Here is a 13,209-nt window from a genome sequence, read left to right as displayed (position 1 = left end):
GAGCCATTTGTTTACCCCATCTGAGTCAACCACTACAGGAAAACCCTGGTTTCCTCTTCCAACCAAGGGACTGAGAACTGCCCTGTCCAATCAGAACCACATAACTTGGACATCTCATTTACATAAAGAGGACCTAATTGAGAAGTAGGTGAGAACTCTCACCATAAAAGAGGGCCTTCCCTTTGTCTCAGCGGAAGAAAATTTAAGTTGCTACCTGAATCTGTGTCTCCTGGGCTGCAGCTCCTTTTTGTTCAAATAAATGCCTTTTATTCTTTATTACAGTATAAAATTTACTTTGGTTTACACCCCCACCCGCTCCAGTTTCTCTAGGGCTATGGGAGAGAAGCCCTGGCTAGAATCAAGAACATGACTCGTCCCACCCAATCCCCTGGGACCTAGAAGCGTTTAGGACCGGAAATGGGATCCGGTCAAAAGCGGCTTGAGGCCTGGTGGGGGCCAAGGAAAGCCCACCTCCTCCACGTCAGCATCTTGTGGGCCCAGGCGCCGGGTTGGGTGGCCTGCGTCCTGCCGGGAGTTGTAGTCGGCTGCGCGGTCCGCGCCTGCGCCCTTCGTACTGCACCGGGTGAGCAGGGAGAGCCGTGGGCGCCGAGGCGGTGAGTCCCGGAGCGTATGGAGGGCGTGGCCGTCCCCGGGGCGCGGGGAGTGGGGCTCCCATCCCGTGTGGGCAACGTGAACTGGTCTTCTGGAGCCCCGACCCAGCGGCGGTCGTGGGGAGAAACGACGGGTGGCGGGCCTCTTCTCCTCCCGGGTCCCCGCCACTGCTCCTTGCGACACGGACGGGCCTTCCTGGGGGTCCTCTGGGGCTGGGCGAGCCCCTCCAGGAAGCGGGATATCTTCACTCGGGACCGCGCTGGGGCTGCACCCTTGCCACGGCATCCTATTTTAAACTCGCTTTTAGACATTTCGAGATTTGTCCCCATAAACTTTCCCCTACTGCCCTCTTTTCACGGCGCCCCTTGCCTCTTTTTGCACGCCTTTTTATCCACAGGCCCTGTGAGCGTGGGTTCTGTCAGGAGGGTTTGGGGAGAGGCCATCGGCCCTAAGGGGAAGTGAAGTTTTCATCCGGAAGGGCCGATGGAGAGAAACCCGGAGGGTCGATTCCTTGGAAGCCATGCGGGAAGGTTTGGGTCACTCAGGGGAGGGCTCTCCAGCTGTGAGGCTGCAGCACATGAAAGGTGGGTCCCAAGCCAAAACCGGCACGGTTCCTGGATGCCCTCTAGCGACCGTTAGGTGCCTAGAAGGGGAAAAAGAAGCTTCTTGGTAAAAAGTCCTGGCGACCAAAGCAATCACCATCCTGGAGCACTCGCTGCCTCTGTGCCAGGTGCAGTGCTTGCTGTTCCCTTTCCATGCAGTTGGATCCGCCACAGGCAATTTATGAACTGGATGTTATAGAGAGAGACCTGTGTGTCATTTAGGAAACTAGCCCAGGGATGGGATGGGACCGGAGTGTTGTATTTTTTTTCTTGATCTCATCAAAAAGGACAGGTATGTGAGCTGTGTGGGCAAATGCAGAGAGAGAGAGCACCCATAGTGCATTGGCAGTACTGGTCTCCACACCTGCGGAGACATATATGTGACCGCCTCTGTGACCTCAGAGGTTGCACTAAGGCCATTTGGATGTTTTTACACGTGAGCATTGCAGGAGTCTCATCACCATTTCCCACTGGCACTTGCGATGGGACCTGGAACCTGTTATTCGGTCCTCCTAAGCCTCAAGCCTCAGTCCCCTCATCCGTATTCAGGGCATTATACTAGCACCCACCTCCTACCGTTGGGTGAGGGCCAAATGAACTAGTGCATGTAGGGGGCTTGGATCAGCACCTGGCACACAGCGTGCTGAACGGGATAACGGTCCTTCGCTATGAATGCAGTCCAGATTCCTGATGGCCTGCCCTGGGTAGGCTCTTCTTCTCCTGAGAAAACGACTTGGAATGCCATGAGGGTCACGGTGATGTTGGCTGAACTACACATACCCCGAGTGGAGAAGAATGAGGATTGATGAGTCGCTGCCTTTGCAAGGCATGCCTCTCACTAAGATGCCCGTGACTGAAGGCGACTAATGGTTACTCATGGCTAGATGGACTTTCAGGGTTACCAGTATTTCAGTGTCGCTCCCCTGTTTCTCCTGTGGCTCACCTATATTCAGAAACACAAGAAAATCGATACTAGATTGGGAGTGGGGATATAGGCCACCATATTTATAGGTGCTCATGTAACAGAAGGAATCCTTAGCCTTTGTTCCAAGGAATTCTAACACAGCTGTCCAATAGAACTCTCTACTGAGCATGTGAAATGTGAATAGTATGAATGAGAAACTGAATTTTTACTTTTAAAATATTTAAGCTTAAACCGCCACATGTGACTTTTGATTACCATATTGGACAGCACAGTTCTGGAGGGCCCATGGATGGTCTTGAAGATGTCGTAAACATTTTAAACCTGTATGCAGAATTGCATGTGTATGTATATTTTTCTGGGAAGAGAGTCCATGGCTTCCATCAGATTCTCAAAGCCTCCAAAAGATTACAATCTGCTCCTTTAGGGCTTTGGTGAAAATTAAGCAATTGAGGGAGGTAAGGTGCCCTCTGGTAACCACTGTTTTTCCTTTCTCATTTGCTCGGTCCTCAATTGTAGGTGCCCCCCCACCCACACAAGAATTACGCAAAGAAGCAAATTGACATCTGAGACTTCCGGCCCCAGATAAATTGTACACTGCTGGTAAGGGACGATGGCTGTGGCCCTGGGTTGTGCAATCCAGGCCTCCTTGAATCAGGGCTCAGTGTTTCAAGAATATGATACTGACTCTGAAGTCTTCCGTCAGCGCTTCAGGCAGTTCCAGTACAAAGAAGCAGCGGGGCCTCATGAAGCTTTCAACAAACTCTGGGAGCTTTGCTGTCAATGGCTGAAGCCAAAGATGCGTTCTAAAGAACAAATCCTGGAGCTTCTAGTGTTGGAGCAGTTCCTAACAATTCTGCCCACGGAGATAGAGACCTGGGTGAGGGAACATTGCCCAGAGAACAGAGAAAGAGTTGTGTCACTGATAGAAGACTTACAGAGAGAACTTGAGATACCAGAGCAGCAGGTGAGAAAAGACTTTGGGATCTGGGTAATTAGACTAGTAGAGTAGGAGACACATCTGGTACTTTATTAGATGTTTTATCTTTGTGTCCTGAGATTTCCCTGCAGCGATTTTCACATTCTCTTTTTCTTGGAATCAACATATGGGTCAGTGATTCTCAACCATTAAATCCAACTCCTCAAGTATTTGGTAAGGCCCCGTTTACTATCCTAAAATGAAATGTATAGATAATGTAACCTACTTACATACACAAAATCAAAAACATCAATATAATTAGTGGCCTTTCATCTGTGGTCAAATGTAGCCCAAGACCTATTCTGATAGCCAATGAGCTAATAATGATTATTACCTTTAAAGGGTTGTTTACAAAAAAAAAAAAATAGGCAACAGAACAACATGAACCAGAAAACCTAAAATATTTACTATCTTGCTCGTTACAAAAATGTACGTCAACCCAAAGTCAAGTAGGGTCTAGAAGGTATATAAATGAAAAGGAACATAGTTTATTATAAACTAGTAACCATTTCAGAGTGCACATGACCGGGCATGAGTGCACCAGAAGACCTCATGAAGTGGTCAGATGCTTGCCTCTCTGCAAAGACTCACTGCGAAGGCAATTCAGACTGAAAGAGCTCAAGCACTGTGAGTGGTATGGATGCTGGTCATGTGGTTTTCCAGAGGCAAACACGCTTGGCGTTTCTAAACAATTAGCAGTATAGTCTCTCCTTGATTTCCGAAATAGTGCTTTCCTAGAAAATTTAAGTCATGGTAAAAATGTGCAAAAAATATTTTGTGTTTATATGACCAACAGGGTGAGGTTCTTGACAGGTTCTTTTGGCCGACATGACTGTTTGAAGGGGGCGCTCCGAAGTTGGTAGAGACCCGGAACAATTCTGCACTGTGCATGACCTATACTCCCATCTGTGCCCACAAAAATTCTGACAGCCGCCACTTGCTGTCATATCCAAAACACCTCTTGGGGGCAGTGGCCTTGACCTCCATTCAGAACCACCCAGTAAAGCCTGGTTGGGGCATGCACAGCTCAGCACAGGGCAGCGTCTTTGGAGGAGAGAGGAAGTGCTTCTAGTTGGGCATTAGGGGCGCTCAAGACTGGTGTGATGATGGGGCTCAGCAGTTAGCCTGCCTGAACAGGACTGCTGCAGCGCTTCCTGCCCCTGGCATAGAGTGAGCCTGCGGTTTCCCTTCCTTCCTCTCTCTCCTTGTTTGGCCTACCACATACGGGGGTTGGCCTACTCCTCCCCTGCCAGTGCGGTCGCCACCAGCCAAGTGTGTCTCAGCACTGGAAATGCGGCTAGTCCAAGGTGGGAAATGCTGTAAGTATAAAAGGCCCACCGCTTCAGAAGACTTTGGATGAAAACTAAAGTAGCTTAAATATCTCATTACTAATTATTTATACTGATTACTTTCTGAAATTATGATATTTTAGATATATTGGATAAGTAATGTGTAGTATTAAGATTACCTATTTCTTTTATTTTTCACACAGCCACTGGAAAATTTGAAATGGCTTGTGTGTCTTGCATTATATTGCTACTGGGTGCTGCTGGTCCAGACTTTAGAGTGATAGGTTCTGGTGTTTCCCCCCAGATGGATAGACAGGAAGTGCTCTTGGAAGACTTGGCAGCAGTGGGAATGGCAGACATGCCTCCAGACATCTACCTGGAGTCACCCCCACTCCAAGCGATGGGACTTGTCTCCGAGGCCCCGGTAGCAGAGGTGTGGATCCCATAGGCAGGGCCACAGGAGCTGAGCTACAGTGCTGCTGGGGAAGGCCACCCCTTCCTGGACCCTGGTAAGGCATGGGTTTTCTTTCCTTCCCTTGATTTCCATTTTGAGAGCTCAGAAGCCCTCCAGGGCTGGGGCTGCATAGAAACCGATTACCAGATGTAATGAGATCACTCTGATAAAGGGTAGGAGGAGGAAATGTCTCTCTGGGATTAGCTGGCCACAAAGCATGTTACATTGAATGGGGTTCAGAACTCTTTTGGCTAATGAGTCTGCTCTAGAAGCCTATTGTTTTTTTTTCATTGTTTTCTTGCAAGTTACACATAATCTTAGATTAACTTCGTAAACATTATTACATGTACAATTCAATATTAATACATTCATAATGTTGTGAAGCCATCACCACCATCCAAGTCCATAAACCTTTTCATCTTGTGAAACTGAAACTCTGCCCATTTAAACAATAACCACCATTTCCACCTTCCCCCAACCACTAACAACCATCATTCAAATTTTTGTCTCTGAATTTGATTACTCTGTGTACCTCATATTAGTGGAATCGTGCATTTGTCTTCTTTGTGACTGGCTTATTTCACTTAGCATAATGTCTTCAAGGATCCATGTTGTAGCATGTATGCTGAATAATATTTCATTGTGTGTATATACTGTACTTCGCTTATCCCTTTTTCATAAATGTATACTTGCGTTGCTTCAACATTTTAACTATCATGAATAATGCTTCTCTGAAAATGAGTGCACAAATATCTCTTTGAGACTCTGCTTTTCTTATTTTGGGTATATAAAATCAGAAGTGAAATTGCTGGATTATATGGTTATTCTATTTTTAATTTAATTAATTTTAATTATTTTTAATTTTTAATTAAGAAACCACCATACTATTTTCCACAGTGGATGTACCATTTTATATTCCCACCAACAGTGCACAAGCTTTCCAATTTCTCCATATCCTTGACAACACTCGTTATTTTCTGGGGTTTCTGTTTTTGTTTTTGATAATAGCATTTCTACTAGCTGTGAGGTCTATCTTATTGTAGTTTTAATTTGCACTTTCCAAATTATTAGTGATGTTGAACATCTTTTCATGAGTTTATCTTCTTTGGAGAATGTCTATTCAACCCCTTGTACACTTTTTTATTTGGATTGTTTTTTGTTGAATTTTAGAGTTCTCTATATATTATGATTATTAATCCCTTATCAGATATATGATATACAAATATTTTCTCTATTCTGTGGGTTGCCTTGTTACTGTGTTGATATTATCTTTTGATGAACACATTTTTAAATTTTTCATGAAGTACTCTGTGAATACTTTTTTTATTGCCTATGCTTTTTTTTTTTTTTTGGTCATATCTAAGAAATCATTGCCAAATCCAGTGTTATGAAGTTTTGCCTTATATCCTTCTAAAAGGTTTATGCTTTTAGGTCTTACTTTTAGGTCTTTGATCCACCTTCGGTTAATTTTTGTATATGGTATTAAAGGCCCAACTTCATTTTTTAATGTATATATTCAGTTTTTCCAACACAGTTTCTTGAAAAGACTGTCTTTTCTCCACTGACTGATCTTGGTATCTTAGTTAAAAATCATTTGACCGTATATGTGAAGGTTTATTTCTGGGCTCTCTATTCTATTCCACAGATGCTGAATTTTATCAAATGCTTTTTCTGCATCCATTGAGATGATCATGTTTTTTATTCTTCATTCTGTTACATTGATTGATTTTCATATGCTGAAAGATCTTTGCATTCCAGGAACAAATACCACTTGGTCATGGTGTATAATCCTTTTAATATGCTGCTGAATTTGGTTAGCTAATGTTTTGTTTAGGGTTTTTGCATCAGTGTTCATAAGGGATATTGGTGTATAGTTTTCTTACAGTGTCTTTTTCTAGCATTGGTATCAGGATAATGCTGGCCTCACAGAATGAGTTAGGAAGTGTTTCCTCCTCTTTGATTTTTTAAAAATGTTTGAGAAGCATTGGTATTTGTTCTTCTCTAAATGTTTGATAGAATCTACCAGTGAAGCCATCAAGTCCAGGGCTGTTCTTCATCAGGAGATTTTTGATTACTGATTTCAGTCTCTTTACTAATTCTGTTTCTTTATGATTTAGTCTTGGTTGGTTTTGTGTTTCTAGTAATTTGTCCATTTTATCTAGGTTATCCAATGTGCTAACATGCAGATTTTCATAATCCTTTTCAGTTATGTACAATAATTAGTAATGTTCCCACTTTAATTTTGATTTTAGTGATTTCAGTCTTCTTTCTTTTTTAGACCATCCAGATAAAGGTTTCTCAACTTCGTTGATCTTTTCAAAGAACCAACTTTTGGTTTCATTGGTTCTCTCTATTGTTTTTCTAGCTTCTATGTTATTTATTTCTACCTAATCTTTATTGTTTCCTTCCTTTTGCTAACTTAGAGTTTAGTTTTTTTCCCTTTTTCTTAGTTCCATAATTTGTAAAGTTATATTGTTGTGGGATCTTTCTTGTTTATTAATCTAAGTATTTATAGCTATAAATTTCCCCCTTAGTCCTGCATTCCTTATGTCTCATAAGTTTGGGAATGTTATATTTTCATTTTCATTTATCACTAAGTATTTTTTAATTTCCCTTGTGATTCCTTCTTTGATCCATTGGTTAAGAGTGTGTTATTTGTTTTTCACAAATTTGTCAATTTTCCAGTTTTGCTTATGTTATTGATTTCTAACTTCAACCTATTGTGGTTTGGGTAAATACTTCATGTGGTATCTATCTTTTTAAATCAATTGAGAATTATTTGCGGGCTAACATATGGTCTGTATTCTGGAAAATGTCCCATGTGCACTTGAGAAGAATTTGTATGCTGTTGTTATTGAAGTGTTCCATAACAACACTTAATTCAAGTGTTCTGTAAATGTCTATTAGATTGAATTAACTTATTGTGTTTAAGTCCTCTATTTCCTTGCTTATCTTCTATATGGTTGTTCTGTCCATTACTGAGAGTGGAGTATTAAAGTTTCCAACTATTACTGTAGAACTGTCTATTTCTACTTTCATTCCTGTCAGTCTTTGCTTTATATATTTTGATGGTCTGTTATTAAGTACGCAAATGTTTATAATTATTATATCTTTTTGCTGTATTGAACATTTTATTAATATATAATGTCTTTCTTTGTCTTGTATTTTTTATGTAAAGTCAATTTTGTCCGATATTGGTAGCTGCCCTTGCTCTCTTTTGGTTACTACTTACATGAATATATTTTTCCATCTTTTCACTTTCAATCTGTTTGTGTCTTTAGATCTAAAGTGAGTCTCTTGTAAACAGCATATAGTTGGATCATATGTTTTTATCTATTCTGTCAATATCTGTCTTTTGATTGGAGAGTTTAATCTATTTACATTTAAAGTAATTATTGATAAGGAGGGACTTCTTGATCATTTTGCTATTTGTTTCTGCTATACTTTATAACCTTTTGTACCTTATTTCCTGCATTACTGTTTACTTTTGTGTTTAGTTGACTTTTTTTGTAGCAAAATGTTTAAATTCCTTTATCATTTCTTTTTGCATTTATTCTATGGCTACTTTCTTTGTGGTTACCATGGGGATTACATTTCATAGCCTGAAGCTGTAATACTAATTTGAATTTATAACATATTAACTACAATAACATCCAGAAACGCCACTCCTTTACAGCTACATCCCCACTCCTTTTGGTTGTTGATGTCACTAAATTATGTCTTTATGTATTATATGCCCTAAAACGTAAACTAATGGGTTTTAAATGCATTAGTCTCTTAAATTATATAGAAAAGAAAATATGGAGTTACAAACAAGTTACAATAATAATAGCTTTTAGAATAATAATTGTGTTTTTAAAAATGTATTACTTAAATCATGTAGAAAACAAAAAGTAGAATTATAATGCATTGTTAAATAATACTAGCTTTTATAATTGTCCAGCTGTTTACCTTCATCAAGATACTTATTTCTTCATATGGCTTCAAGTTACTAACTAGTGTCCTTTTTATTTCATCCTACAGAACTCCCTTGAGCATTTCTTGCAGGACAGGTCTAGTGGTAATGAACACCCTCAGCTTTTGTTTATCTGGGACTGTCTTAATTTCTCCCTCACTTTCAAAGGACAGTTTTGCTACATCTATAGGATTCTTGGTTGACAGTTTATTTCTTTTAGCACTGTGAATGTATCAGCCTCCTGCCTTCTGGCCTCCACAGTTTCTGATGAGAAATTTGCTTATTTTCTTATTAAGATTCCCTTGTATGTAATGAGCCTCTTTTCTCTTCTGCTTTCAAAATTATGTGTTTGGCTTTTCGAAGTTTGATTATAATGTATCTTGGCATAGAGTGATTGGGGGGATCACTTCATGGATTGTATAAATGTCTAACATTTTTTTTTAATTTAAGAAATAAAGAAAAGGGGAAAAAAGAGCTCTATCCCTACACTCATCTGAACTTGCATCTTGATATGAATACATGTTATGAATATATCAGTTTTCATTTGTTTTTAGGCATCTACATAAACCAGTTACATATTTTTTCTTTGCCCAAATTAAAAATGCCAAGAACCAGTTATAAAATCAGACTGCCATGAAGTTACACAAAGACAACTATAATTACCTTTAAAATTTTATTGAAATTCAGGTTCAGAATTTAACGATTTAATACAATATTGTATTGAATATTTTATAACCTGTATTCCTACTTGCTTTACATGATTTCTGGGCACAATTTTTAAGAATTGATACTTTCTGCCTAATTTTCCATAATATGCCAAATATACATGCATTAAAATCTCAGGTACTTCCCTAAAATTTTCCTTCCCTTTTTCTTTAAATTTTTATAAGAGTTTATTTCAGCCAAATGGATAACATATGCTGGGGACCAAGATCTCAAATGCTCCCAATTTTTTTATCATGTCAGAATTAAAGAAAATAAGCTCAAATATTGAAAATTTAAGACATTAATATTGCAGCCACTATAATATAGAAAAGAAAAAAAATAGTCTTAATTGTTTAAAATTGTTAACATTTATTGTAGTAATACAGTATGATTTTTTAACATAACTATATGAATTTTTCATTAAAATGGTCACCCTTTCCTATTTTAGCATGCCCAAAGTTATAAAAATCTCTTTTAAAGTAATTTATACTGAATTAATCCAAAAGTAATTGTGGCACTTTAGAAAAGACATTTATTCTACTCCATATTTTAAGTATCTAAGGTACAGCCTGATCAATAGCAGGTTACTGGAAAAAAACATAAAGCATGGCTTTCTTTAAGGAGTGGGTCACTTGGGATCATGGAGTAACATTGAGATCTGATGAATATTCTGTAGTCTCAAAAACAGCATAGTCACTTGTTCCAACCCTAGGGAAAACAAAATAAATATTAATTCCTTTTCTGAAAACTTCTCAGGGTCTTACTTATTGAAAACTACCAACATAATATCGCTCATCAACAAATTACTTTTCTTGCTAGGTAGGAAAATGACTTCTGTTATTTTGAGTTCATTTATAATTGAATATTTTGGGTCTGAAAAAAATGTATTTTGGTGTGAATCATGAGTTCATCTTACTTGGAGTTTGTCGAACTTCTTAGATGTTTATATTCATGACTTCCATCAAATTTAGGAAGTTTTCAGCCATTATTTCTTCAAATATTATCTAGTAATATTTAATTATAAATCTTTCTTCATGTGCATCCCCATTACCCATGTTAATTTGCTCCTCTTAGCAACAGTGCCAGGTACAAAGATCACATATGCCAAGTAGCACTATTACTATTGATTTTAACGCTTTACTCTCTAAAGCACAGGAAAGTCCAATGTATTTAACAAGAGAGAGAGAGAATGAATTAAACAAGTAAAATATACCAATTAGTAGGAGAGGAAATGACCCCTTTCTCATCACTCTTAAAATAATATAGTATGCTTTTCAAAATGATGCAAAACTTATTATTCCATAATTTAAATGTTATTTGCATTTTTACTGCCTTTTTAAATGAATAAAAAGATCTTCAGTGTATTATGTGAAGCACATCCTATTGTAGGCTGAGTGGAAAGCTTGGCAGAGTGGAGCAAGAAATTTAAAAGTAATGGAAGAAATCAATTGATTTTATATTAAAGTTTGGCATATATTTCCTGTTAGCAAAACATGAAGCTGTTGGCATATATGAAATGGAAACACGCACGCGCACACACACACACACACACACACACACACACACACGTGCACGCACATCTTGATCCATTCATTCATCGATGGACACAGGTTATTTCTATATCTTGGCTATTATAAACAATGCTGCAATGAACATAGGAGTGCATATATCTTTTCAAATTATTGTTTTCAGAATTTTCAGATAAATATCCAGAAGAGGAGTCATTGGTCCATCCCTTTACTTTCAATCTATTTGTATCTTCGTATCTAAGATGTGTCTCTAGAACACGGCATATAGTTGGATTTTTAAAACTCAGTCCGATAATCCCTGCCTTTTGGTTGAGTTGCTTAATCCATGCACATTTAATCTTATTTTTATATGGTTAGGTTTACACCTGCCAATTTACTTTCTGTTTCTATGTCTTGAATCCTTTTTTTTTCCTCTATCCCTCATTTACTGCTTTCTTTTGCACTAAATAAATATTTTACTTCCCTTAATGAATTTTCAATATTTAAGTTATGTTCTTATTGTTTCTAAGGTTTAGCATATTCATCTTAATTTACCATAATCAGCTTCAAATTTATACTAAATGCAGTGAGACATAGAAATATTTCTCCTATATAGCTCTATTCCCTTTTACTCTTAATGGTATTACTATCATAATATTACATCAAAAATGTTACAAACTTAACACTACATTATTATAGGTATTACTTTATATAATTTTAAGACTGGTAGAGCTGAGAGATGAAAGGAAAACAAGTCTATATTATAGCTTTTGTTATGTTAACATTATTTGTCACTTCTGGTTTTCTTCATTTTTCCTGTGGATTCGAGTTACTAACTGAAGTTGTTTCTTTAGCCCAATACAGTTTTGCTCCCACTCACCTCATTTGTGTGTTATTGGCAAATATATTACGTTTCTATGTGTTATATGCTCAACAATGCAGTACATATATATATTGTTTTATACAGTTGTTTTTAGAATCTTTTAAGAGAAGAAACAGAAATTTGTATTTATACTGTCTTATAATTACATAATTATAAGATATATCATAGTAAATTACATAATTACCCTTACTTGTGCCCCTTGTTTTTTCTTGTGGATTCAGATTACCATGTGAGATCACTTGTTTTCAAACTAAGGAACTTCCTTTAGTATTTCTTGTTAGGCAAGTCTGCTATCAATATATTCTCTCACTTTTTGTTTATTAGAGATACTGTTATTTCATATTTATTTTTGAAAGATAGCTTTTCTGGATATAAGATTCTTGGTTGACAGTTTTCATTTTTCTTTGAGCACTTCAATAGTATTATTCCACTGTTTTCAGGCCTCCCTTGTTTCTGATGAGAACTCAACTTTGATTGGAGTTCCTTTAAAAGTGACAAGTCATTTTCTCTTGCTGTCTTTCAAGGTTTTTTATTTGGCTTTTAGGATTTTTACTATGATATATCTGTTTGTAGATCTCTTTGTGCTTATCCTACTTGGAATTAATTGAGCTTCCTACAGGTGTAGATTAATGTTTTTCAATACATCTGAGTGGTTTGGGGCCATTATCTCTTCAAATATTTTCTTCTGCTCCTTTCCCTCCTCTCCTGGTTCTCTCACTATATATCTGTCGGTGCATTTAATGGTGCTCCACTTTTCTCTGTGGTTCCATTCATTTTCCTTCATTTTTTTTCTCTCTATTCTTTTGATAGCATAATCTCTATCGATCAGTCTTAAGTCCTTAAGAATTAGTATTCTCCTGACAGTTCTAATATACTCCTGAGCCATTCTAGTGAATTTTTCATTTCTGCTATTGTACTTTTAATCTCCAGAATTTTCATTTGATTTTTTTTGTAATTTCTATCTATTTACTGGTATTCTCTATTTGATGTGATATGACATTATCATCACAATTTACTTCTTTAATCATGGTTTCCTTTAGTTCTTGGAACATATTTATAATGGCTACTTTGAAGTCTTTATTAAATTCATTATGTAGCACATGTCTTGCCATTTTTTTTCCAGAAACTGAACATTTTAGATAATATTACAACTCTGTGTTCTTCCCCCTTGTTATTGTTATTTGCTTGTTTGTTTGTTTAGTGAATGGCTGGATTATCTTAGTGAAGTCTAGTCCACCTTGCAATGTTAAGCATTTGATGTTGCCCCTCAAAGAGTACAACCTTGGGTATGCATGCAGTC

The 13,209-nt window shown here is 37.8% G+C and overlaps 1 protein-coding gene across 1 annotated transcript in view; it reads left to right on the top strand.

Moving 5' to 3' along the window:
* Positions 1-479: 479 nt before the first annotated feature.
* Positions 480-13,209, top strand: part of ZNF449 (zinc finger protein 449) — an 18,919-nt gene continuing 6,189 nt past the window's right edge. Inside the window, 3 exon segments of the mRNA XM_006917185.3 lie at positions 480-614; positions 2,656-3,103; positions 4,709-4,913. Of these exon segments, the coding sequence (XP_006917247.1) occupies positions 2,750-3,103; positions 4,709-4,913 (559 nt within the window). The 5' untranslated portion in view covers positions 480-614; positions 2,656-2,749.

Source organism: Pteropus alecto, unplaced genomic scaffold (assembly GCF_000325575.1).
Source record: "Pteropus alecto unplaced genomic scaffold, ASM32557v1 scaffold577, whole genome shotgun sequence".
Classification (NCBI taxonomy): Eukaryota; Metazoa; Chordata; class Mammalia; order Chiroptera; family Pteropodidae; genus Pteropus; species Pteropus alecto.
The sequence above is the reverse complement of the archived record's forward strand: the minus strand, read 5'-3'. Positions and strand labels throughout refer to the sequence as shown.